The sequence below is a fragment of the Pipistrellus kuhlii genome, unplaced genomic scaffold (assembly GCF_014108245.1).
Source record: "Pipistrellus kuhlii isolate mPipKuh1 unplaced genomic scaffold, mPipKuh1.p scaffold_m20_p_5, whole genome shotgun sequence".
In the NCBI taxonomy this organism is placed as follows: Eukaryota; Metazoa; Chordata; class Mammalia; order Chiroptera; family Vespertilionidae; genus Pipistrellus; species Pipistrellus kuhlii.
Window position 1 is genome coordinate 3,745,728 of NW_023425551.1, and position 23,758 is coordinate 3,769,485.

The 23,758-nt window shown below is 38.6% G+C and overlaps 2 protein-coding genes across 5 annotated transcripts in view; both read left to right on the plus strand.

Annotated features, from left to right (window-relative positions):
- The window catches only part of RGS17 (regulator of G protein signaling 17), an 81,376-nt gene extending 72,672 nt beyond the window's left edge, over positions 1-8,704 (plus strand). For all 3 annotated transcript variants that reach the window (XM_036414865.2, XM_036414862.2, XM_045573388.1), the window contains 2 exons: positions 100-334; positions 5,705-8,704. In XM_036414865.2, the coding sequence (XP_036270758.1) occupies positions 100-334; positions 5,705-5,893 (424 nt within the window). In that variant the 3' untranslated portion in view covers positions 5,894-8,704. The remainder of the gene's footprint in view (positions 1-99; positions 335-5,704) is intronic.
- Positions 8,705-13,475: 4,771 nt separating this feature from the next.
- Positions 13,476-23,715, plus strand: MTRF1L (mitochondrial translation release factor 1 like). 2 transcript variants are annotated; one of them, XM_036414228.2, is made up of 7 exons: positions 13,476-13,817; positions 15,567-15,646; positions 16,354-16,537; positions 16,988-17,151; positions 19,008-19,125; positions 21,780-21,916; positions 22,549-23,715. In XM_036414228.2, the coding sequence occupies exons 1-7, from the start codon at positions 13,559-13,561 to the stop codon at positions 22,753-22,755; spliced, it is 1,149 nt and encodes a 382-aa protein (XP_036270121.1). In that variant the 5' UTR covers positions 13,476-13,558; the 3' UTR covers positions 22,756-23,715. The 2 variants fall into 2 exon arrangements, with proteins under 2 accessions (XP_036270121.1, XP_036270122.1); XM_036414229.1 differs by lacking the exon at positions 13,476-13,817 and having other exon boundaries at positions 16,379-16,537.
- The last annotated feature ends 43 nt before the right edge of the window (positions 23,716-23,758 follow it).

Here is a 23,758-nt window from a genome sequence, read left to right on the forward strand (position 1 = left end):
ACCACTAGATGGCAGCAACTGACTAGTTGTTCTATTTGCTCCTCTCCCCCCATCTGGGTGACAGTCACCTTTGATTATGGGCCCATTCTTTCTCTGCAGCCAAAACCCCACGACAGATGAAGTCTTGTCCTGGTCTCAGAATTTTGACAAGATGATGAAGGCCCCGGCGGGGAGAAACCTTTTCCGAGAGTTCCTCCGAACAGAATACAGCGAAGAGAACCTGCTTTTCTGGCTTGCCTGTGAAGACTTAAAGAAAGAGCAGAACAAAAAAGTCATTGAAGAAAAGGCCAGAACGATATATGACGATTACATTTCGATACTATCACCAAAAGAGGTAAATAAAAAACCCCAAACTGGCAAATACTGACCTGAGTTTCCTAACACCCAGGGTGAACCTAAAGGCCCTTCTGTCCAGGTCAGGTAGTGAGTGCATGGGGTGTGGGCAGGTGAGGAGGCTTCTCTGGGGAGAGAATGGGCAGTTCGTTGTGAGGATCTCCCTGCGTTTGTGTTTGAAGGCTAGACTTCCTCACTATGCTTTGGTCATTTGTCTCTGGCTGACTCTGTGGTAGTCTCATTGCTCCTCAGAACTAACACTAGGAAGCCAGTTGAAAAGACAACTTGCTGTGACTTGAGCTAAAGTGGAAAGGAGTTTGCTTAGGGGCAGTGTTTCTCAAAGTGCGATCCCCACATCACCTGTCAATCACCGGGAGCATTTGTTTGAAAAGCAAATTCTTGAGGCCTACCCACGACTTCTGAATCCGACACGCTTGAAATAGCCAGGAATCTGCACTTTTGTCAGTCCACACTTGGATTTTTATTTCCACATAACGATGAATTTGGAAACCTCTGGTAGAGGGGCTCAAAAACACACACAAACATACCACGTTTGATGATACTTATGATACAATATTTACAGAACTGAAGAGTGATCCATTAATGTTCTTGAGCAGAGATGGGGATGGTAATTGTACTTACCTAGTTTTGCAGCTATTAAAAGCACAAGCTATTTTTCCCATTGCCACAGCATACCTAAGATATTAGGAGCATTTCAAGCAAACAGATGAACACTTTTTCCATTACCTTTATGAAAATTAATTTGCCCCTGAGAAATGTTCCTGCTGTTAGAGTTCAAGGCTGTTGGGGAGGGAGGAGTGAATGCTCTGCCTCCCATGCTGAGCTCCAGAGGGACTTTCCAGATCTGAACTCAGAGGTTCCTAGAAGGCCTTGTCTTCTCCACTCCACCCTCTTAGGCCACTGGTTTTCACCTGAGCACTGAAATGTCCTGACCTCATACTTTCCTGCTCCCAGAGTTTAGCCTTCAACACTTGATGGGGCCCCAGCTGCCTTACACTCTTACCTTGAAATCTATAGAATGGATCAGTGTCTACTCTAGCAATCTCTATGCTTGAAAGTCTGTATCAACTACTTCAACTCTAATGTATACCTAAAGAATTCACTGTTTTATTAGATTATAAGTGTCATTGATAGTCCAGAGTACTCCAATCATATTGTGTCTTAAAGATGAGAAACCTTGAACTACATACAAAAAGATTGTTGTTGTTGTTTATAAAATTATTTCCTGTATTAACATGAGAAAGGTATTCATAGCAACAAGGTGGGGAGAGTTATTTCTGTAGCCTTGATACATTTATTCCAGGTGCCTTTGTATTTCTAATGACATTATAATTCTGCATCCTAAAAATACATTCTTCAGGCTTCCGGTCTACCCAGAACTTTAGCATTTAATCAATACTGCTTGGATTTTATTAGCACAATAACTTTTTTTTCTCGTTTTTAATTTAATATTTCATTGCATGGCAAATATATCAAATAATTAAAATGAGCCCAGAGGCATGCTTCTCTTACCCACAATCTATGTAGTAAAGCCTACCTATCCTTATGGTAGAATGACTGGTCGCTATGACATGCACTTACCACTAGGGGGCAGACGCTCAATGCAGGAGCTGTCCCCTGGTAATCAGTGCGCTTAGCCAGAAGCTGGGCTCACTGCTGGTGAGCACAGAGGCAATGGTGGGAGCCTCTCCCGCCTCCACTGCAGCGCTAAGGAGCTGGAGACAAGCGGTAAGGAGAGAGAAGATGGGCAGTTAGGAGTGAGGGTTCCCGGATTGCAAGTGGGCACAGGCTGGGCTGATCTCCCCGCCCCTCCCCACCCCCCCAACACACACACACAAACACACACACACACACACACACACACACACACGCACACCAATTGTTCCTTCTAGTTATATTATACATAATTACAGAGCCTTACCCAGTCCATTTCTCTTCCCAAAATATGTGTCATCTTAAAGTGGTAATTGCCTAGATTATCAGTCCATTCCTTCGTCTTATCTAGATGTCATCTTAAAATGATGACTATTCCATTTTAAAATAATGTTAGTAGGAAAAAAAACACACACATAGTTTCTGTATTAAGTATATATAGTTCTTCTACTTTAGTCAACATTTTCTAATTTTTAGTTTTTTATGGGAAACACTTTCCCATTGTCCTCACAGCTCCTGATTCCCATGTGTCACTGATGGAGCTTCGCAAAATACTTAATTTTCACAAAATTACTTCTTCTTTGGGCCATAGTTTAGGGAAATCATAGTTATTGATTATTGAAAGATAAACTATAGGATTTTCATTCTCTTTGTGAAAGAAATGGAGTTTTGTTCCAGCCCAATTTAGACTTGAATTTTAGTTTCCCATAGCGGTCATTAAAATAATATTTTCTGATCACAAACACAATCTTTGCTAAATTAAATAGACTAGTATTTAATGTAATAGTCATATCTATGTTCTCCTTTATTTTTTTAACACCTGTAATTGGGCCATACTCACTCTCTAATATCCTGAAAATACTACAGAGAGAAAGGTAAAATTCAAATTTTTATTACTGTTACTTGCAAATATGCTGATTTGTAAAGAATATAACATAGAATCTAAGTTTGGGACTGTATGAACAGCCTTTGTTTAGCCAGTTGATTGCTTTCCTATCAACATGCTAATCATACAGGGATAGTCCCAAGGAGGTTTACAGTTGTGAGTTCAGGAAACACAGGGTTTATTCTTGTATGAATAATTTATTAATTATTGTAAATCTATTTTTGCCCACTCTTGTATTTGATTATTGTTTTGCAGCAAAATCAAATAAACCAAAACCACTAGATATTTGCCATTATAAAAGACAATTGTTAACAAGTTATGTGTTGAGCCAAAGTGTAGACATAGTATAGCCATGTCCAATGGCTTAACTCACTGATACACTTTCAGTATAGCATGCCCTTTGTAGCTATCCTGGAGCCCTTTCCAATCTTACATCTCTCTGACCTTTCTGTGCAAAAACACATCAACTGTTTCCTAACAAATCCTCCCGTAATAGCATCCCAAGGGTGTATCAGTCAACCTAGTTCCATGTGGACTATAGAGCTCAGAGATCTGGGGACACCAGAATGTGAGGTCCATCATTTGGACTGAATCCAGCTCTGGGTATAATTGAAACAGTGGATGGGACAAGAAGTCAGAACAAAAAAGCTTGTGAAAGATAACTGTGATGAGACATTTAGGTATAAATATGAAAGGTTTGTATAGACTTGAGTACATCATGAAACATAGAACTATGGATCAGGGTGCCCTACTACTTGTAAAAACAGTAAGGACTGAGGAAATCAGTCAGGACTCAGTGATGGTTTGCCTCTTTTAGGGTTTTGCTAATATATCCTTTCAGGGCAGAGCTTAGTTCTGTTTCACTTATTGAGATTAATTTTTCTCCACTTACCTTACCAACATGCCTTACCAGTTCCAACAAGATTAGCATTTGTGAGGAAAAATGATAACAGAATCACTTACAGAATTTCTGTATATTTTTCAAATGACATTATATTGATTAATGAGTTTTCTGAATTCCTATCAATATTTATGTTTCTCCTTTCAAAGATTCCACTTTAAGCAATTATCCTGCCTTTTTGTTTTTAACATTTAACTGTTACTTTACTCATATTACTGCGTTTAAGTTACATGAAAGGACAACCAAGCAGTTCTGCCCCGTTTCAGGAAAAGTTATCCATCAACACCAAGTACATGGTGGCAGATATCACGGAATGGTGACAGCTTTGAGTCCAGAACAAGGGAGAATGGGCTTTGGTGCTCTGGTTCATCTCCAAGAAGAATATAGCACAATGACCAGCACAAGCCATCCTGACACTCAACCTTTCACCCTGATCACAAATTCGGATCGCTTCTCTGAAGCTAGTAAATCAAGTGAAATAGTGGGGCTTAAAAAACATTTTAAGATGAAGCCTAGATAAGATTAAAAACCATGCTCTTGACACATTTTCCTTTCAAAATTTACATAAGACATACTTTCCCACTCTAATAGACTATTTTTCCCCCTCATGTAGTCCACCAGGTAGGTGCAGATAGACTATTCTGCCTCAAGATGGAAAAGTAGGGGGAAAAACTAATAGCATCTGCATAATATTCTCTCTACACACTGTTGTTGGGTGGAAAATAGAAAATTTTAAAAAGAAAGGAAGAAATGTTCCTTTTTAGGTTCTCATAACCTCTTGTTTCATAGTTCATGAATCCAACTCTGATGCTAAGGTGACAGTGTATAGATGAAATTTTTGTTTTCAGGGAAGGAGACTAGGGCAGAGAGGAAGTTATCTCTTTTTCTTCAAGAGTTATCAGATGGCACCTGCTCCCGAAGACCCTCACTGTCTCAAACTAGAGCACGCTGTAGGACCACAGGGCCTTCCTTATAAGCTGGTTGCCTTCAGTGGCAAACTCACAGATCCAGCTCGGTTTGCTCTTGCAGTTTTTACAGCTCATATCTGGAACTCTATGATAGCCAGTGAGCATTACCTAGTCTTGAACTTTCCTGTACTGAAGGCTAATTCCCTAACGAACTTGTTAAAAAGAAATGCTCTGCCCACTGACCCCTGGGAACTGAGTGGAAATGAGTTCTGAGTGTCAGTTTGGAAAAAAAAACACCAAAAAACCCAGATGGGTACCACCAATATGACCAAGGAAAATTCTGCCCATTTTTATAGTTGACATTTTAAAGACCCTGAGGTCACTTCAGGATTTTGATTTGTCAAGGAGACCGTGAGTGGATGTGCAATCGGCAGCTGCCTCTGCTTAATGTTTAGTACAGAGATCTTTGCTTGTATTCTGATGGGAGAACTGTATGATAGTTTCCTAGGCCTTGCCAAGTAGACCTAAGGCATAAAGAATCTCTGTTGTGCTTCTGCTATATTAGGAACTTCCACATTCCTGGTTTTCTACTCTTGACAAAGAATAACTTGGAATATGAAACTATAAGCATTGGGTACAGATGTCAATGTTTTCCAGAGAACTATGCTTTGCAAGGTATCTACCTTGTTCCATATAGAGGGTCTCTCCCAATGTCACATACTAGTAGGAGGGAATTCTCTGCTACCCCAACAATAAATATAAATTGTCAAAAATGATGTTTTGTTTTGTTTTTGTTTATTTGTTTGATTTTTGTTTTTTAGTTTAATTTTTGAAGGAGAATAGTATGCAAGGTTATATAGCCTTAAAAAAGATAACCTTAAGATTTAGATTTAGGTAGCTGGGTTTACTCTTTGGAATTTCTCTAATGTGTCATGAACCTCTAGCTATTTGAGAAAATTTGAAAAAAATATGATTTAATGTATTGCTCTTATTTCTTTTTAGGTCAGTCTTGATTCTCGAGTTAGAGAGGTGATCAATAGAAATCTGTTGGATCCCAATCCTCACATGTATGAAGATGCCCAACTTCAGATATATACCTTAATGCACAGAGATTCTTTTCCAAGGTTTTTGAACTCTCAAATATATAAGTCATTTGTTGAAAGTACTGCCAGTTCTACTTCTGAATCTTAATTTTCATTTAAAGAAATCATTTTGGAGGGCTGGGATGGGAAATAAAAGTTGTCATATAACACCAGACACGGAGTTCCTGGAGGACGACAGTTTAGCATTCCTCGGGCTACTGTGAAAATAAAACCATATGGTCTTTGTCTCCATTTTTACCAAGGTTATCCACGGTTAACTTTGGAGAAAATGCCACATAAGACAACAAATTGCCAAATTAAGTTTGTTTTACTCAACACTCATTCTACTTGCAAGCAAACTGTATTTGTAGTCCTATGAACAGTCTCCTAGTGTATTTCCAGAGACTGCATGTGCAAAGTCAAACTGCTTCATTTGCCATGTAGTTGTTGTAATATTTAATCCAATGACATAACTTATATCTGTATTTAAGGACTTTTGTGCAATATGGTCTTACAGAAATAATTGCCAAAAAAGTTGGCTGTAGTTTGCGTTTTTAAATATAACCTAAGACAGACAAAGCCAATTTTAAAATTGTAAACAATAGTATTCAACATGCTATCTACTGTGTTCAGTACACTCATTTTGAAGCCAATATATCTGTACATGAAAAAAGAGCTATTTATCTCTGTTTGTTGGGAAATCCCAATGGGGCATTCCTCTGGTTGTTCACTGCCAAAACTGTGGCATTTTTATTACAGAAGCATTTGTTGTGTAAAAAAAATAATAAGATGAAAAGAGAAAAAAAGCACAAAATAATTTGAAGATCTTCTATCTCAATGACAAATCAAAGAGTGATATTGTTTTTAATTGTAACAGAAGAAAATGAATCTATGTATATATCACATGTCCAATACTGTAATTAATTTATTAAAGGCTGGCTCTCCAGTTCTAAAACAGTTGTGTAATGTATGTACTTTAGCAGGAAAAAAAGATAAGCTTGATAACTTAGTTTTGAAATATAAGGAAAGGAATGCCTACATGTAGCATAACCAAAAATGTTGATGAAAAACATCTATCCCCATGGCATAGTTTCCTTGAAAGTGAAAATCTAAGTTTTTAACCAACACAAGTTTTATAAGGGTTATAAAGAAGATACTAGTAATTCTCTATTTCAGACCTTAACTGTTTTCACATAGTCTCTTAAGAATTACTTAATTTAAAAATGTTGGAACCAAACTATTAATTCTCATCCATAATTGAAAGGCAGTACAGTGCTCAAATCTTCTAGCTGCCATATTATTTTTTAAAGTATCACTAAATCTTTAAGACAAAATACTTGCCTGACATTGGCATGCACTTTTGACATTCAAGAAACAGTATCCTATTGTGCACCAACACAAAAAAGTCAGAGTCAGATTTATATCAAGACATTACATTTGAATATTAATATACCCTGGAGGCTATTTTTTTAATGTTACACTTATTAAATATAATATTGAGTAACCTAAAATGAAAGTTTTAAAAATATTTATATCCAATGAAAATACTGGCCTTATATTAAGGATGATATTAAAATTGTAGGTTTTCATTGTCATTTTTAACTACCTCTCATTTTTTAATTTATTAAACATTTAAAAAACAACTTTGGGGTTTCTTTTTAAATTTTATTTTACTTGAACGGTTGGCATTGTAAGTTTCTTTTTCCATAAACTTAACACATTTTAAGAATTGTTTTTTTAAGTGAATTTAATTTTCTAATTTATATAGGATTCAGGAGATAAGTTTAAAAGGGCTATTATCTATTCCCTATGCAAATATTTTAACTGTTGCAGTGTTTAACAAAATGGGATTTAAAAAAATGTTTGAAGAGTAGAAAACAAAAATGTTCTGTTTACACTGGCGTTGCTGACTATCCTACCGTATTCAGCACTTTTAAACACATTATTTATGAAAATGTACTTAAAATACAAGATAGGAAATATTTATAATGATAATTTCTTTTAACAAATGCCTGTTTTTGTCTGAAAGTGTTAGTGTGTTTAGACATACTTTATCCTTGTCAATTAGATATTTGCTATTTGAATAATGGTTTTCAGTAATATGTTGAAAAATGATAAAGATGTTTACAAAAAGTCATATTTTTTCCTAAAGAGTGAAGAAAAACCTAAAAGAATCATCACTTCTATTGTGAAGTTCTATTGTTCCTGAATTATTTAATTTTTTTGTTAGAATTGAGTTTATTATGCTACTATGATGTATACACATATATGTTGTAATATCATACTTGTTGCTGTGTTTGAAGCACAATAAATTGGTGCACATGACTAGAAAATATGTACTATATTATGATATATTGCATGCATCAATCTTTTAAATGTACACTTTATATTCTTGTTGTTACTATATATTATGGTGACCTGCTAGTCGTAAGTTATCTTTATAAGATACTTTGGGTTCTTAGATGAATTGTCTGTTTGACAATACTTTTAATATTTTACCAAATGTAAAAGATAAGGGTCTTTATAAAGAGTCCTGATCTATAACCTGGGCATTTGTAGAATACAGATTTTGAAGTTAGTATATCCTTTTGAAACCTGATTAGGAAGTTGTTTTGCAAATGATTCTAGAGTAGCTTTTACACATCAGATATTGCTAACCATGCTAAGTAGCATTTCTGTGCTAAATTTCTACTTTGGGGGGAGGGGAGGGTTTCTCATTTAATTTTAAAGTTTCTAAGAGTATGTCTGTATATTTGCAACTCTACAGATTTGCTTTAATTACAGAGCTATAATAAGCAAATAATAATAATAATAATAATAATAATAATAAAATAAATGCCCTCAAATGGTGTCTATGCTACCATTCCAAGAGCACAATATTTGTTTTGGTAGAATTAGGCTTTCTTAGTGAGTGAATTCCTTCTGGAGGAAAAATGAGCACTTTAGAAGGTACACACGTGTTTCAGATTGCCAAGAGCTTTGTATACTGTTAGAATCTGCTAATGCACACACAGAGAGAGTAATGCTTTTTCTATAGTGCCTATGATGGAAAGAAAAGTAGAGGATCTAGATTATATATAAATATATAGAAATAAATTGGAGAGCCAGACGTGGGTCTTGTACATAGATCACACTAATAATGGATGGATGACACTTCTTCCTTACTATAGAGAATTATTAAGTTATCCAAAGGTAAGATCGATACCCCAACAGTGTTACAAGGCAGCTGTAAGCGTAGTAAGTGCACTGGCCTATGAACAACTATAGCAAAACACAATGTTGATGTCAATGTTATTCAATGGAAAAATCAAGACCATAATATGCTTTTTTTTTTTTTTTGCTTTTTTTAAATCTTAAAATCTGTACATAGGATGACCAGTTCTGATATTTGGTTATGGTGCATGGGGTGTTTAATAGTAAGTATCCTTTAATGTTGCCTAGATTCTTACTAAAAGAATGAAATGTATATCATATTTTTACCCAATAATTCAGTTTTGCAAAAGGACTATGGAAAAAGGTAGCTGATGTTTACTTATTAGGGGCAAAAATACATTTTCACCATATTAAGCTGATTTAAAATAGTATCTGATTCTTAGTTTTTAATTTTATCTATTTTCCTATGCATTTTTCAACTTATAAGTCATGATAATTGCGGCAAATTACATTTTCAAAAAATACAGTATATCAGATGCATTGAGGGGAAAAAATGTACAATCAGAAAATAAAATAAGAACCTTTTGAGTGCCACCTCAATTTCCTAGGTATAATGCCTTTAACTAGGACCCTATAAAACATGAATTTTGAAAACTTTGCACTGTGTACAGTGGCAAATTATTGTGAAAGGTGGTCAAGCTATTTCCAGAAAATTTTCCGGCATGTGTATTTCTATTGATAGTTATAAGGGTTAATTTTCAAAGAATACTTTTGCAAATGCTCCTATTTATGTCCTCTTTTCAGTTCTTTATAAATTTCTGACCAATATACAATGTTAGTTCTCCTGAGAAAATAACATTAAATCCGTAAAAATTTTAGTTGTTCCTCACTTGCCACAACTGAAAATATTTATCAATGAAACTGATACCAAAAACTTGTTTCAGATCTTCCCTGAAATATTCTTAATATTATCCTTGCAACACACTATAGGTTGTTGAGTTTTATTTACAAATATGAAGCTTTAATTACAAAGTTGGTTTCTAGCTACATTTCTGTCCTGTATGACTGGGCAAACCATGTATCCTGAGCATGTTTCCTCATTTTCAAAAGAGGAATGTTCTCTATCAGATGATCATAGAAAGAAATGAAATGGATAAAGTGTTATTTTAACAAATTCTCCAGCTCAATAGTAATTCCCATTTTTCAAGAATGTATACATTAAATGTCATTTTAATGCACTTCTATATATTTTTTCAAATCATACTTTAAAAGTATTATTTAGTTATTCATCCAAAAAATACAACCAAGATTATTTTTAGATGGAAGAATGTATGAATGTCATGCTTTGTTCAATAATGTAATTCAAAATCACTGTTTTCAGTTCACTAACATCACTCTGAATCTACAATTAAGAAAAAAATCACACACATGGATCTATATATGGCTAGATGTGTGTGTGTAATATTAAATATGAATATTAAATAATTTGCCAAATAAATATGGGGGTGTAGAACTAAAATTGTTATGAGATTGGCCATTAGCAAACATTGCTATCAACAGGGACTAGAAAGCATTTTTAATATTAGAGTAGTATGATTTTAAAATTAATTTTTACTATGAAAATAAAAGAATAAATATATTTGCTCATAAAATTTAGGATTAACATTTTATTTTTGAATAATTTCAAGTTTACAGAAAAACAGCAAAGATAGCACAGAGAGTTTCCATGTGCAGCACACCCGTGAGATAGCTGTCACCTGATGAACCAGTATCAGCGCATTAAGTCTATGTTTCAAGTTCCCTTAGCTTTTACCTTTCTCTGTTCCAGGATCCCATTCAAGATACCACATTACATTTAGTCATCTTGTGTCCTTCAGCCCCTCTTAGCTGTGACAGTTTCTCAAACTTTTCTTGCTTTTGATGACTTCGACAGACTTAAGGAGCATGATGGCTTAATGTTTTGCAAAATGTTCCTCAGTTGGAATTTGTCTGATGTTTTCCCCATGATTAGAGAGGTGTTACCATTTTGGGAAGGAAGACCCCAGAAGTAAAGTGGCATATATATCACATGTCAGAAGAGGTAAACACCGACTTGATCATCGGGCTGAGATAGTGTTTTTCAGGTTTCTTTACTGTAAAGTGATAGATTTTTAAGAGGTATTATTGCATGTAAATTTACTGGACATTTATACTGGGCTAAAAAAAAAATATGAACAGATTCCTCAGCAGTGCTGTTAGTTTCCATTAAATGATTGCTAACAAGTACGATGAAAAAAATGCAATGAACTGAAAAGTGAAATGGAAAAATTCCAAAACAGTGTTAGCTTGAATATTCATTTAATGGAGGGGAATTTTTTCCTTTAAAATAGTATAATTACCTTAATCCTCTACATCTCCCTGATAGTAAAGACTTTAGTCTTACTAATTGTCAGAGTAGCTAATTTAAACTGATAATTATTTTGCTGAGTTTTTTCTATACTGCCCTCCAATGAACAATAAACACTGAATATTGAAATAAGGTAAAAAAAACTTGATCGTTTCCCTTGCTTTAACTTATTTGACATAAATACAGTTTCCTGTATATGATTTTAGTATATCTGCTGAGTATAAAAAATAATTTAAATGTGATTCGTTCTGTAAAATTTATCATATTGAACATGTCATTTTTTACTACTATGTTCACTGTACTTAGTAATCTATACCGTTATTTTGGACCCCACCAATATTAGTTGGCCATAAATCAATTGTGAATGCATGAATACAATTGAAGAGATACCATGCTTGGCTATTTTGTAATGCCAGAGTAACTGTAGGTATCTACAAACTGAACAGATAATCCAGATTATTTTCCTCCCATTTAACTTTTGGGTTTTGTTCCCTTTTTCTTGGGTCTATTTTATCATTTTACCTATGTACAATAGACACTGAAAATGCTAGCATTTTCAAATGTAATAGAATTTGAGCATGACAATAATGTAAGAAAACTTATAAGTCTCAAACTATGTATATTTGAGTTTTCAAAGTAAATCAAATTACAGCTGTTTTCATTGGACCATATTGTGTGAACCTATGGATATTATTGTAAAATGCACATGCATTACACTGACTTTAAAATGTCTTGAATCAATAAAGAATCCACCAATATATCCTTAACAAGTTACTGTTTCCTCATTGGTGTAACATTATAGGGTACAAGGTACACTTATTTATATTACTTAAATTGCTTACACATCCTTGGGAAAATAATTTGACTAGATTCTTTACATTGTTCCTTAAGGTTGATTGAATTTTTGCACCTTTTATTAATATAAATCTCTCAAAATGACTGAGAATTTAGCTGAGAGATTTATCATGTTGAGTTCAAATGACTCCCATTTCTATGGTTAAAAAAAACACAAAACTCAAAGTTTTAATACAGATATGAGCAATTGTGTCAGTCCTGCTGTACATCGGACCAGAATTACTATGGGCTTCCACCACTATCTTAAAGGAACACAACTTTATCCTGTGGCTTGAATACACATCCAAACCGAGACACACAATTAAGGTGATTAGTTGGAGCTTTGAAGTGGCAACACCTATTTTTGCCTTGCACTTGAGATGCATCTACCTCTCCCATTCACTGTGCATTTGTAGTAGAGCTAGAGAAGGAATCGAGGCATCGCAAGCCCATTTCGTAAGAATAAGATAGTGGAGCTTCCCAGATTGAGTCCTTGCAAGCCAGGTATTTCACTCCTTATATCCACTCCTCTGGTCGGTGAGAAAGGAACTTTTGAATAATGAAAAGCATTATGTCCATGAACATTCAGCACTGCGGCCCCAATCCGCTTTGCAGAATTTTGGGGGGAGGTTTGGGGGAACAGGCCGCAGGGTCAGGCTCTGAAGGCTTTGCTCCCTGTGGGTTACTGGAAGGCGGCATCGCAGCCTCCTTACAAAGTCGCTAAGGAGGAATTTGAAGGGACCCGCAGGAGATCGGGTGAGGGAGGAAGGCCTTTGGGAGCAAGTTCCCTGGCAGATAGGGGACCGGAAGGAAGGTGTCGTGAAATCGCTCCTGGGTGGCCTTCGAAGCACACCAGTCATGTCCTAATTAGCATGAGCCTCAGGCGCCGATGGAAAAAGAAACGGTCCGCTTTCGCCCAGTTTCCAAACAATCCGATCTTTGGAACGCAAGGCCGGCCCGGCCCCGGCAGTTCCTTCGCGGGGACCTCGGCCTCGGAGCGGACGGCAGACTGCGCCCCACGCGGTGCCCGGAAGCCCTCGCGCGACGCCTGGGAAACAACCCTCCACGTCTGAAGACCGAGCTGCGGCCTCAGGCTTTCCCAGTCGGTGAAGTTCCAGGAGGCGTTCACTACCCGGCGTTTAGAGGAGGGGCCCGAGGCCTCCCGGACCCGCCACCACCGATTTCCGCTCTGCGCCCCCAACTTCCGGCCTGTGCGACCATGGCGGCGTTTAAAGGCTTGGCCGGAAGTTCCGGGAGGCCCTTTAAACCGGGCGGCGGCGCGTGTACTGGGCCGGGCTCCGTCAGCTCTCGCCCCTAGTTCCAAACCCCGCGCGGTGTCGCGAGACTCGCTCCGGAGGGCACTTCCGGCGTCGGTCCGCCGTGGCCGGGTGTGCTTTAGCGATGCGGCCCGGTCTTCTGCGGGGCGCCGTGCGGGGCCTCTGGGCGCGCCCGGCAGCGGCCCCGGGCCGCCGGCACCGGAGCGGAGGGTGTCTGCCGGTGGAGGAGCTGTTCGCCCGCGGCGGGCCGCTGCGCAGCTTCCTGGAGCGCCAGGCGGAGGCTCCGGCCCCGGTGCAGGCCCGCGGCCCCGAGCTGGCGGCCGCAGCCCGGCGGCTGAGCGAGAAGGAGCGGGAGCTGCGGGAGACCGAGCCCCTGCTGCACGGTGAGGCCGCCCCGGGGATCGGGGTGCAGAACAGGCCCCTGACGCGGCGTTGGCATTTCCCGCTGAGCTCCGGTCAGGTGTCTGCACGGTCCCCGGGGTTGCAGCCCTTTTGGGTTTTGGATCAGAGGCCTCGGCACCGATGAGTGCATTCTGAGCCTCACCCTTGTGTGCCGCGGACACAGCCCCCCGCGGCGCCGCCCACGGTGTGGTCAGAGGAGCCCCTGCAGTGGTTTCGGGACAGGCGCCTGGTAAAACCAGACATGTGACTCGGAATCTGAGACATGTGTGTTTTTCACAAGTTTCTCAAGTGGCTAGCATGCATTCAGATCTGGATGGAGCTTAAGTGTCTGCCTTTCGATAAGCTCTCAGGGCTGCCAAACTATTGTCTGGTTCATGGACAGTTCACTGGGTAGCAGGGCTCTCGAGGGGGTCACCGTGTTATTTGGGGAAAGAGAATTAAGTATAACACAGCTAAAAATGAGAACAGGTATCGGAATAGACCTAGAGCAAGGAGAACTTCTTGGGAAGGCCTGTATGCATAATCCATGGACACAGACTATGTGCGGTAAAGGCCTGGGGAGTGTGTGTGTGAGGTGGAGGGGTTCAAGGGGGAAAACGGGGACGTCTGTAAAACTTTCACAATGAAAATCAATTAAAAAAAAAAAAAGAATAAAGGCCCATCCTTAGAGGACATAATGTAGTTTAACCCTTATGGATCCTTTACCATACATACTCCAGGCTTGGCTTAGCTTTCCTGAGCTATTCATTCATCCGGTTCATATAACAAACCAGAAGGTCGGTACTGTTGGCCTCTGTGAGAGAAGAGGAGCCTGCAGCATGGAGGGAAAGTAGCCACGGAGATTACACAGCTTTTTAAGGAACAGAGTTTGGCTTGGAATGACTCCAGATCCTGTGCTTTTAATCACCGGACTCTTCCTTAAACCGCGGGAGAGGCGAGGCTGTGGGGGCTGGAGGATTGCAAGGGAAGCATCAAACACTAATGCAAAAAGGTTGGTTTGTCCTGTTGGCTGAAGGGAGCCAGCAGAAGTTTTTAGATTGGGGAGTGGATGTTCAGAATAAATTGGTGGCTCAGGAAGCTGGAAGTGGCGGTTTACAAGCCAGCCTGGAGAGGGTGAAGGTGACGTGAAGGCTAGTGCAACAGTCAAGGTCAGGGTTAAGCAGAGTCCAATTCAGCGATTTAGGAGAAACTCAAAGAATATTTGTTAATATGAACATTCCATGTAGGTAGAATTAAAGATAGTTCAAAAGCTTCTTTATATAGATTACCTTTTTTTTTTAAAATATATTTTATTGATTTTTTACAGAGAGGAAGGGAAAGGGAGAGAGAGTTAGAAACGTCGATGAGCGAGAAACATTGACCAGCTGCCTCCTGCACACCCCACCGGGGATGTGCCCACAACCAAGGTACATTCCCTTGACCGTAATCGAACCCGGGACCTTTCAGTCCGCAGACCGACGCTCTACCACTGAGCCAAACCGGTTTTGGCTAGATTACCTTTTATTTTTTCATTTTATTTAATGCTTTATCAGCAAAATATTTTTAAAGCTACAAGTTTATGAAAACAAACGCATAAAATGCTATTTGTCATTGCAGTTATTAAAAGGATAAGAAAGGTATTTTATTTTTTCCATTCAGCTACAACAACAATAAAATTATTTCCTTAAATTCTGTTGGCAATTTAGCAATAATTAAAGAAAACTTAACCTACTATTGCCTTTATCTCTTAGATGAAAATGAAGACCTAAGGAAACTTGCAGAGAATGAAATAGCTTCCTGTCAAAAAGAAATAGCTCAATTGAAGCATCAGGTATAGTATTTATACAAAGAATAAAGTAGCATTAGTAATGTTATTTCTAAAGACTTTTATTAGATGTTAATAAAAACAACTTAGGACTTAAATAGTTTATTGGTATTTAGAAATATAAGCTGTTTTTTAAAGTTGGAAAAAGGTATTTTTATCATTCTAAAAGAATTATAAAACTCTGGCAGAAAGATAAATGTTCATGAATAGAATTTGCCAAAAAGGCAAGGTAATATTGTTATTCTATATCCTCTCTCTTGTTTATATAAAATAGACAGTGAGTAGAATATTTAACCAATCATTGACTTTTGTTAACCTCATTTTACAGGTGTAAAATGAGGGAATTGTACCAGGTTTTCCAAGGGCCTTTTCACTTCCAAAATTGCAAGTTTCTTTTCCACTTAAAGATTTTTTTTTAAATGCAGTTTTTTTCTATCATACTAGGTTGGACATTTCAAAAGGATAGATTCTTTTGCTTTCTTCACACAATAGTGTTCTACTCACAGCAAGTACTTCATCATTCACTGAATAAAAAACTAAAGTATACGTGAACACCAAAAAAAAAAAAAAAACCCTGTAAGTTTTAGCTGAACTTAAAACATTTATAACATAGATGGTAATATTAAAATCCTGCATTTAACCATTTACCTCCTTTTCAAAGTTTTAAGTAATGATTTATTACAGAAGGGGTGGTTTTTTTATTTTATTTACAGATTATCTCACTTTTGGTTCCCTCAGAAGAAACAGATGAAAATGATTTGATCCTGGAGGTAACTGCAGGCGTTGGGGGTCAGGAGGCAATGTTGTTTACGTCAGAGATGTTTGATATGTATCAGCAATATGCTGCTTTTAAAAGATGGCATTTTGAAACCCTGGAATATTTTCCAAGTGAAATAGGTCAGTGAACTGTTTAATTTGTTTTGGGGAAAGTGTAGCTTTATCTACGTGTGACCTAAGAAAAGAGTTGGGAAGTCTAGGCTTTCGAATGTATTTGTAAGGATGCTTAAGTAGTTTTATGCTCATCATTTACTTAAATAAGTTTGAATGCAAATATGTCAAGAGCCTAAAAAATGTTAGTCAGTACTAACCACTGAATGACTGTCTTTTAAAAGTGGTATTTTAGATGTGTTATTGAGCCAGTAAACACCATAAATGCTTTAGGGTAGCAATAAATATATTACGTATTAAAACACCATCATAGACTTGTTCAAGTTTTTCAGCATATTTTACCATCTATAGGTTGTTTTGTAGCTTTTTAAAATATGTCTCAAAATGGTAGAAGTGATGGTCAGATGTTAATAAATGATAAGAATAAAGAAAGGATTCTGTTTTCCCCATGCTTTGAAGGGGGGCTTAGACACGCGTCTGCCAGCATTGGGGGTGCAGAGGCCTATCGGCACATGAAGTTTGAAGGAGGTGTGCACAGAGTGCAGCGAGTGCCCAAGACAGAGAAGCAGGGCCGCATTCACACCAGCACCATGACCGTGGCGATACTGCCCCTGCCCACCGAGGTAAGGATCACAGTCCCCTCTCCTGGGAACCATGGGCCTAGCACAGCGCTTTGTCCCAGAGTGACACTCACTTGACTGAATTGTGTGTCTCCTGGTCATATTTGGCCTTCATCACAGACTTTGGGTTAGTTCTGGAAATGTATATCAGTCCAATAAGGATGGCTTTGTAACAGACCAGAGACCCAGTGCACGGGGAGTGAGCCTAGGGCCCTAGGCCGTCAGTCAGACATTGTTAGTGCTCCTGCCACTACTGCTGCACTCACCAGCCGTGGACTCGGCTGAGGGTTTCTGAGCGGTGCTCTCCCTGTGGGAGCTCACTGACCTCCAGGGGTTAGTGCCGGCATTGAGCATGTGCCCCCAGGTGGTCAGTGTGCATCAAAGCAACCGGTCATTCTGCCTTTCGGTCGATTTGCATGTTAGCTTTTTATTATATAAGATAGGACCAGGAGCCTGATGCACAAAATTCACACAATAGGAGGCCTTCCTGCCCTTGGCTGCCGGCACTGGCTTCCCTCTGGCCACCAGCAGGCACCCGGGACCCAGGCTTCCCTCGCAGCCCTGGCTTTGTCTGGAAGATCATCCGTCTAATTAGAATATTACACTTTTATTTTTATAGATGGGAAGAATTAAGGATATGTAAATCATCAATTTGTGCACTGTCTATTAAGTTTTCTCTACTGTGAAGTTTAAAGCAGTTATATTGAGATCATCTCTTCAGGAGAAATAGTATTAACCTAATTTAATTAGAGATTAAGACTGTATGACTTTTGCTTTGTGTTGATTGGTTCTCAAGAGTATCAATAGCAGGAATCCTGTTTCAACAAGGTGACAATTACTACTTCATAACCCACTCACATTAAAATGGAAACATATTCTTAATGTTCACAATGAGTATACTTTCTTCTCACAAAGAAAAATCTCAGTTTTTATAATATTTATAAAATAGTGGGGATGTTCTGTATCACATCTCTTCTGCTGAAAAGTGATAAGAAATATTTGACTTGTCTTTCAAAATGATATGATTTGAGAAGGAAGTTTAATTAAGGGTTTCTCTTTATTAATTGGGGATGAAAGTGCTATTTGACTATGTAACAGGAGCCATATGTAGATACTAATCACTTTGGTTCAAGCATCTTGAGGATGGAAGAAGAGAGTTTTCCAGAAAAGGTGTAAAGTGAGGTCCATGAATCATCTAATTCTTCTAGCACCTTGTAGAGAGGAAGGGAGGGCTTGTGGATGGCAGGATTCTTACTGGTAGATTGTAGACATGGTACAGAGTGGTCCACGGTAATTCATGAAAGTTTTTTTAATCCAGTGCTTCTGATGGTGATTCCCAGGACAGAGCATTAGCCTGGCATTGGATTTCAGTGTTTTTATGAATTGAGTCTTGGCTTGGCAATTTTCCTTTGCCTCTGCCTCCAAAAATATTTAAGTCCTCCTTTAATTAAAAGTAAACAAAATATGCCTTTCCCATAGTTCTTAAGCTAGCGTTGTTTTTCCCATCTGCCAAAGTCTTGAACTCAGAAATATTTGGCAAAATCTCATTTCAGCTCAAATGAGATTTCTAATTTACATTTCTAATAGTAACATAAGTTCTGCTGTTCTTATGGTTAGAAGAGGATAATTTATAGAGAAGTCCAGTTTCTGAGTATTAGGTTTGTTTTATAGTATATTTTGATCTGCTACTCTTCCAAAATGAAAAGTTTAAAAAATTGTATCCTTCTAACTACCTTCTATTAAATCTTCTAAATTTCATAAGTTCTATACATAACATGTATTTCTAAATGGCTATTTCATTCTTTTGAAGAGTTCATATATGTAATACTTTTAACACCAGATTTTCCTCTTATGTACAGATTAATCTAGTGATTAATCCTAAAGACTTGAGAATTGATACTAAGCGAGCCAGTGGAGCTGGGGGGCAGCATGTAAATACCACTGACAGTGCTGTCCGGATAGTTCATCTTCCAACAGGTATGTACTCACTTCTTCAACACAGAATATTGAAGAAAGAAATCAGGGGATGTCAGACTGCCAGTTTAGGCCCAGTCCCATATGGATCAGGCCTAAACTGGCAGTCATAGACATCCCTCTCGTATTTCAGGACTGCTAGCTCCTAACCATTCACCTGCCTGCCTGATCACCCCTAACCACTCTCCCCTGCCAGCCTGATTGCCCCTAACCGCCTCTGCCTCAGCCCCCATTACCGTGGCTTTGTCCAGAAGATGTCTGGCCTAATTCGCATATTAACCTTTTATTAGTATAGATGCTCTAATCAGGGGTCCTCAAACTTTTTAAAGTGGGGGCCAGATCACGGTCCCTCAGAGAGCTGGAGGGCCAGACTATATGAACTACTAATTCCTACTGTAACACCTCGGCTGCGCTCACTGCCCAAATAACCTGGCGGGCCGGATCAGACTCGTCTGCAGGCCGCATGTGGCCCGCGGGCCGTAGTTTGAAGACCCCTGCTAAATCACTAGTTTTTAGCTTTCTTTAGTTTTAGATTCTTTTGAGGAAATGAGAGCTTGGATCCCTTACCCAGAAACATGCATTTATGCAAAGTTTTCCATATAATTTCAGGGTCTTCTTTCCATTAAGTCCATGAACAGACCGTCAGGGGTTCTAATAGTTTAGCATTGGAGCTATATAAATACTTCCTGAGCCTGCAGTATCCTGTTAGGTAGAACTGCAATGATTCACTTGTAATAAAAAGCAGATGGAGAGCAAACCCGAGTTATCTAGAAAGAGAATACAAGACTCTCTTACAGTGACCTTTCTCTAACAGGTATAAATCCCATTGACCAGTAGTGGTTATGGGAAGGATAGTTTGATGTACTTTTATATTCTTAAATATGAGGAACTTCTGTTAAACTTTAAGATGATGTCTTATTTATACATAGGACTAGAACAAAAAAAAATGGATGGAAATATTGAAAACCATTAAGAGTGATGATCTCTGGTAATTAATAGGATTAACTTTTTAATATATGTTTCTATTCAATATGTTGAAATTTTTTAAATTATGATACCTCCTTGAGGGTATAAAGAAGCAATTCATATTAAATTATTAGTTTTTTAAATCATATTTGAGCATTCCTGACAAAGCAAGGCCTGGGTGAAGCCACCTGACTGCAGTCCCAGGCGCCAGCGCCTGTGGCCCAGGAGAGAGAGAAGCTGCTCGCCCATGGTCCCAGGTGCCTGCAGTTGTGGCCCATGCAAAGCCACCCATTCATGATCCCCTGAGGCTGTGGCTAGCCTGGGGAGAAGCCAGCCTGGGTCCAGGTGCCTATGGCTGACCAGAGGGAGGGAAGCCCAGGTACCTGTGGCCAGCTGGAGGAGGGAATCCTGGGTCCTGGGTGCAGGGCTGAGGGAGAGGCAGTTAAGAGCGATCAGGCCAATAGGGGAGCAGTTAGGGCCGATCAAGCAGGCAGGCAGGTGCCAGGGGTCCTGGATTGGAGAGGGTACATGCGGAACTGAGGGACACACACACACACACACACACACACACACACCCCAATGCACAAATTTTTTGCACCGCGCCTTTAGTCTTTCCATAACAGGCAGTTCTTTAATGAGAAGGGACCTCATCCCAAGGTTGACTCCCTGGGTTTCTAACTCCCAGCCAGGCTAGAATATCCTTCTTTCATCAGAACAAGGCAATCAGACTTAACAGATCATGATTAATATTTCCTATAACCATAGCTAGTCCCCAATATTCTATGTTTGCCCCTAACATTTACGTCACAAGAACAAATTATTGCTGCCTGATTCTCTGGAACTGCCTCCCTAATCTGGCTCAGTTCTTGATTTATCCCATGTATAAGTCTAGAAGTGGCTTTCAGAGCTTTTACCATGCTACAAGCCAGGAGATCTCTGTTGCAGTCTGGTGCCATGGCTGTGAGAAGGACACTTGATTTGGACCATGTGATGTTTCTGGGGCATAAAGATGGTCATTCGTCCTAAGAAACAAGTCTCTCCCTCTCCCCTCTCCCCCACTCCTCAGCGTCCTTTGCAGGACTATATGAATAAACACTTCTTCATGTATCAGAAACTAACTAGTTAGCAGCTGGTAGTATGTCCTTACTGTAAGGGAGGGTGAAATTCTCAGAACAATTCATACTGTAGTTACTAGATACTTAAAGACAATAACTATAACACCTGGTAAAAAAACCATATTCACCACAGGAAGTTATTGCAGAACCTTTAGAGAAAACATCCTGGCATCCTTGTCCCAGACAGGGGGTCCCCATGTAGAAAGGTCCCATCTATGACTTTTTTCCCAAAATGAATAGAATAATTCTGTATGTTAGCAGGTGTCCCAGCTCCTGACAGGCAAAATGTAAAGGTCCATTCTTCATGGTTGCCTCCATTGCCAGCTTCAGAGCAGTTGGAGTGGAGAGACATGTCTCGGGGTCTTAATTTTTATTGTGTAGTATGTATGCCTTCGATATGGAAGTACTTTGTGCTGTAGTTCGCACTTAAATTTTGAGTTTTCTCATAACTAAAAATTAAGTCTTAGAATCCTGTTTGTCTCATAAAGGAAGACAAAAAAGGATGAGAAGGAAAAGGAGTATTCCTAGGTAATTTTTTTTAATTAAAACTCTTTCAATTCTCATAACACTATTCAGGTGTTGTTTCTGAATGCCAACAAGAGCGATCTCAACTGAAAAATAGAGAGATGGCTATGAAAAAGTTACGTGCAAAACTATACAGCATGCAGCTTGAAGAAGAAACAAGTAAAAGATACAATGCTAGAAAGATTCAGGTAAAACTGCAGTGAAAATACTTCTAAAGGATAAACACTTAATTCTGTTTTTATAGTAATCTTATACCTATGCAGGACGTTTTTCTCAGACTTTTAATCACTTACTAAAGATGCATGGCATCTCCATTCTGAATATAATGAGATGGAAAGCCAACTGAACTTTCTTCCTATTATTTAATTTTTAACTATAGAGACATTTTATTCATACTATATTAATGGGAAATACATCACTTGGTCATCACGGAAGATAACTATGTAAATTAACTCACAGATTCTACATAGTTACATGTGAATACTGTGCCACCCTTTATGTACACATCATCACTGTGTAGTAGGTATTATTTGTACTTTACACACAGGGAAACTAAAGTGTAGAGTTGAAATAAATTGTCTGAAGTCCTGGCGCACTGAAGTGGCAGAGAGGATTCAGAACTAATCTGTCAGCCTTGACAGCCCCTGCCCGTTTTCCTCTAACATGCTCCCTCCCACGTTACTGGAGGAATCATGTTAAAACTTGGTTCTTACTTTATGTTTCATATTATAAAGCAAGAGTTTAATCTCCAGTTATGTGAAATTTGTAGGTTTGGTTGCCCTGAATTTAACTATCTCATCTTTTTTTTCTGTATATACAGATTGGAACCAAAGGAAGGTCAGAGAAAATAAGGACATATAATTTCCCACAGAATCGTGTCACAGATCACAGGATAAACACGTCAGTTCATGATCTTGAAACGTTTATGCAAGGAGAGTACCTACTGGATGAACTTGTACAGTCATTGAAAGACTATGCGGATTATGAATCGTTAGTAGAAGTTATTTCCAAAAAAACTTTAAATTGATTTGTTATCAGAGACTTTTACAACTAATGAAAACTTCTACTACAGCAAATCAGGTTGTGTGTAATCACCAATACTTGAAAAACATGAGTTAACACAGAAGCAATATACATATTTTTAGGACGGTTTATATAAATAAATGTATAAGTAAAAACATACATATAATACAATCATGGCTCTGGTTATGCATTTTAGACATCTTAAAAAGAAATAGACAAAGGAAAGTTATTGTTTTATGTAAAATATTTAATTTAGACTGATCAAAAATTAGTTTATTATAAAACACTTCAAACATATAGCAGAAATAAAACAGTAAATACTGTATTTGTAGTTAAGGTCTAGTCAGGAAACAGAAACCATACCATTAAAATTTTTTTGAGGGCTTTTACTGATTTTAGAGAGGAGAGGAGAAGGGAAGGGAAGAGAGAGAGAAACATCAATGAGATACAAATAAACCACTGGCTGCCTCCTGCACACCCCCTACTGGGAGTTGAGCAGACAACCAGTCAGTGAGCCCTGACTTGACTGGGAAACCTGTAACCTCTGGGAGTGGGATGAAGCTCCCGCACTAAGCCACACTGGCAGGGCAGTCCCATTACTTTTAATGGGGGTGATTTTGATAAAATGTTTTAACTGATAGTGGGATTAGCTCTTGGGGACAACTCTAATACACTAGGACTGAGGTTATCCAAGGAAAGAACATCCTTGGGAGGGGCTCCCCTTCCCCCAAGGTCAAGGCAGGCCTAGGGGAGAGGGTGTGGCTTCAGCTCAGGAGATGGCAGAAATTTTCCCTGGGTTAGAGCTGGTAGGTTCCAACTGCCTCCCAAATAAAACTGATTCTTAAGTGTGCAGAGGTCCACATCTGTATCCAGCATCATTTCAAATTAGCCCGTTTTACACACCACCCCCTTATGTCTTATCAAATAGCTTATTTTTGTTTTACAAATAAATGAACCTGATTTATGCTTTCCCTGATTTTGTTTTTTTATGCCATGGAAGGCTTCCT

What these genes read in the sequence shown, in the direction of transcription:
- MTRF1L (XM_036414228.2), top strand. Translation starts at nt 13,559, where the DNA reads ATGCGGCCCGGTCTTCTGCGGGGCGCCGTGCGGGGCCTCTGGGCGCGC. An exon ending in TACTGCCCCTGCCCACCGAG is followed by an intron (nt 17,152 to 19,007) that starts GTAAGGATCACA and finishes TCTTATGTACAG; the next exon opens with ATTAATCTAGTGATTAATCC. An exon ending in GATAGTTCATCTTCCAACAG is followed by an intron (nt 19,126 to 21,779) that starts GTATGTACTCAC and finishes AACACTATTCAG; the next exon opens with GTGTTGTTTCTGAATGCCAA.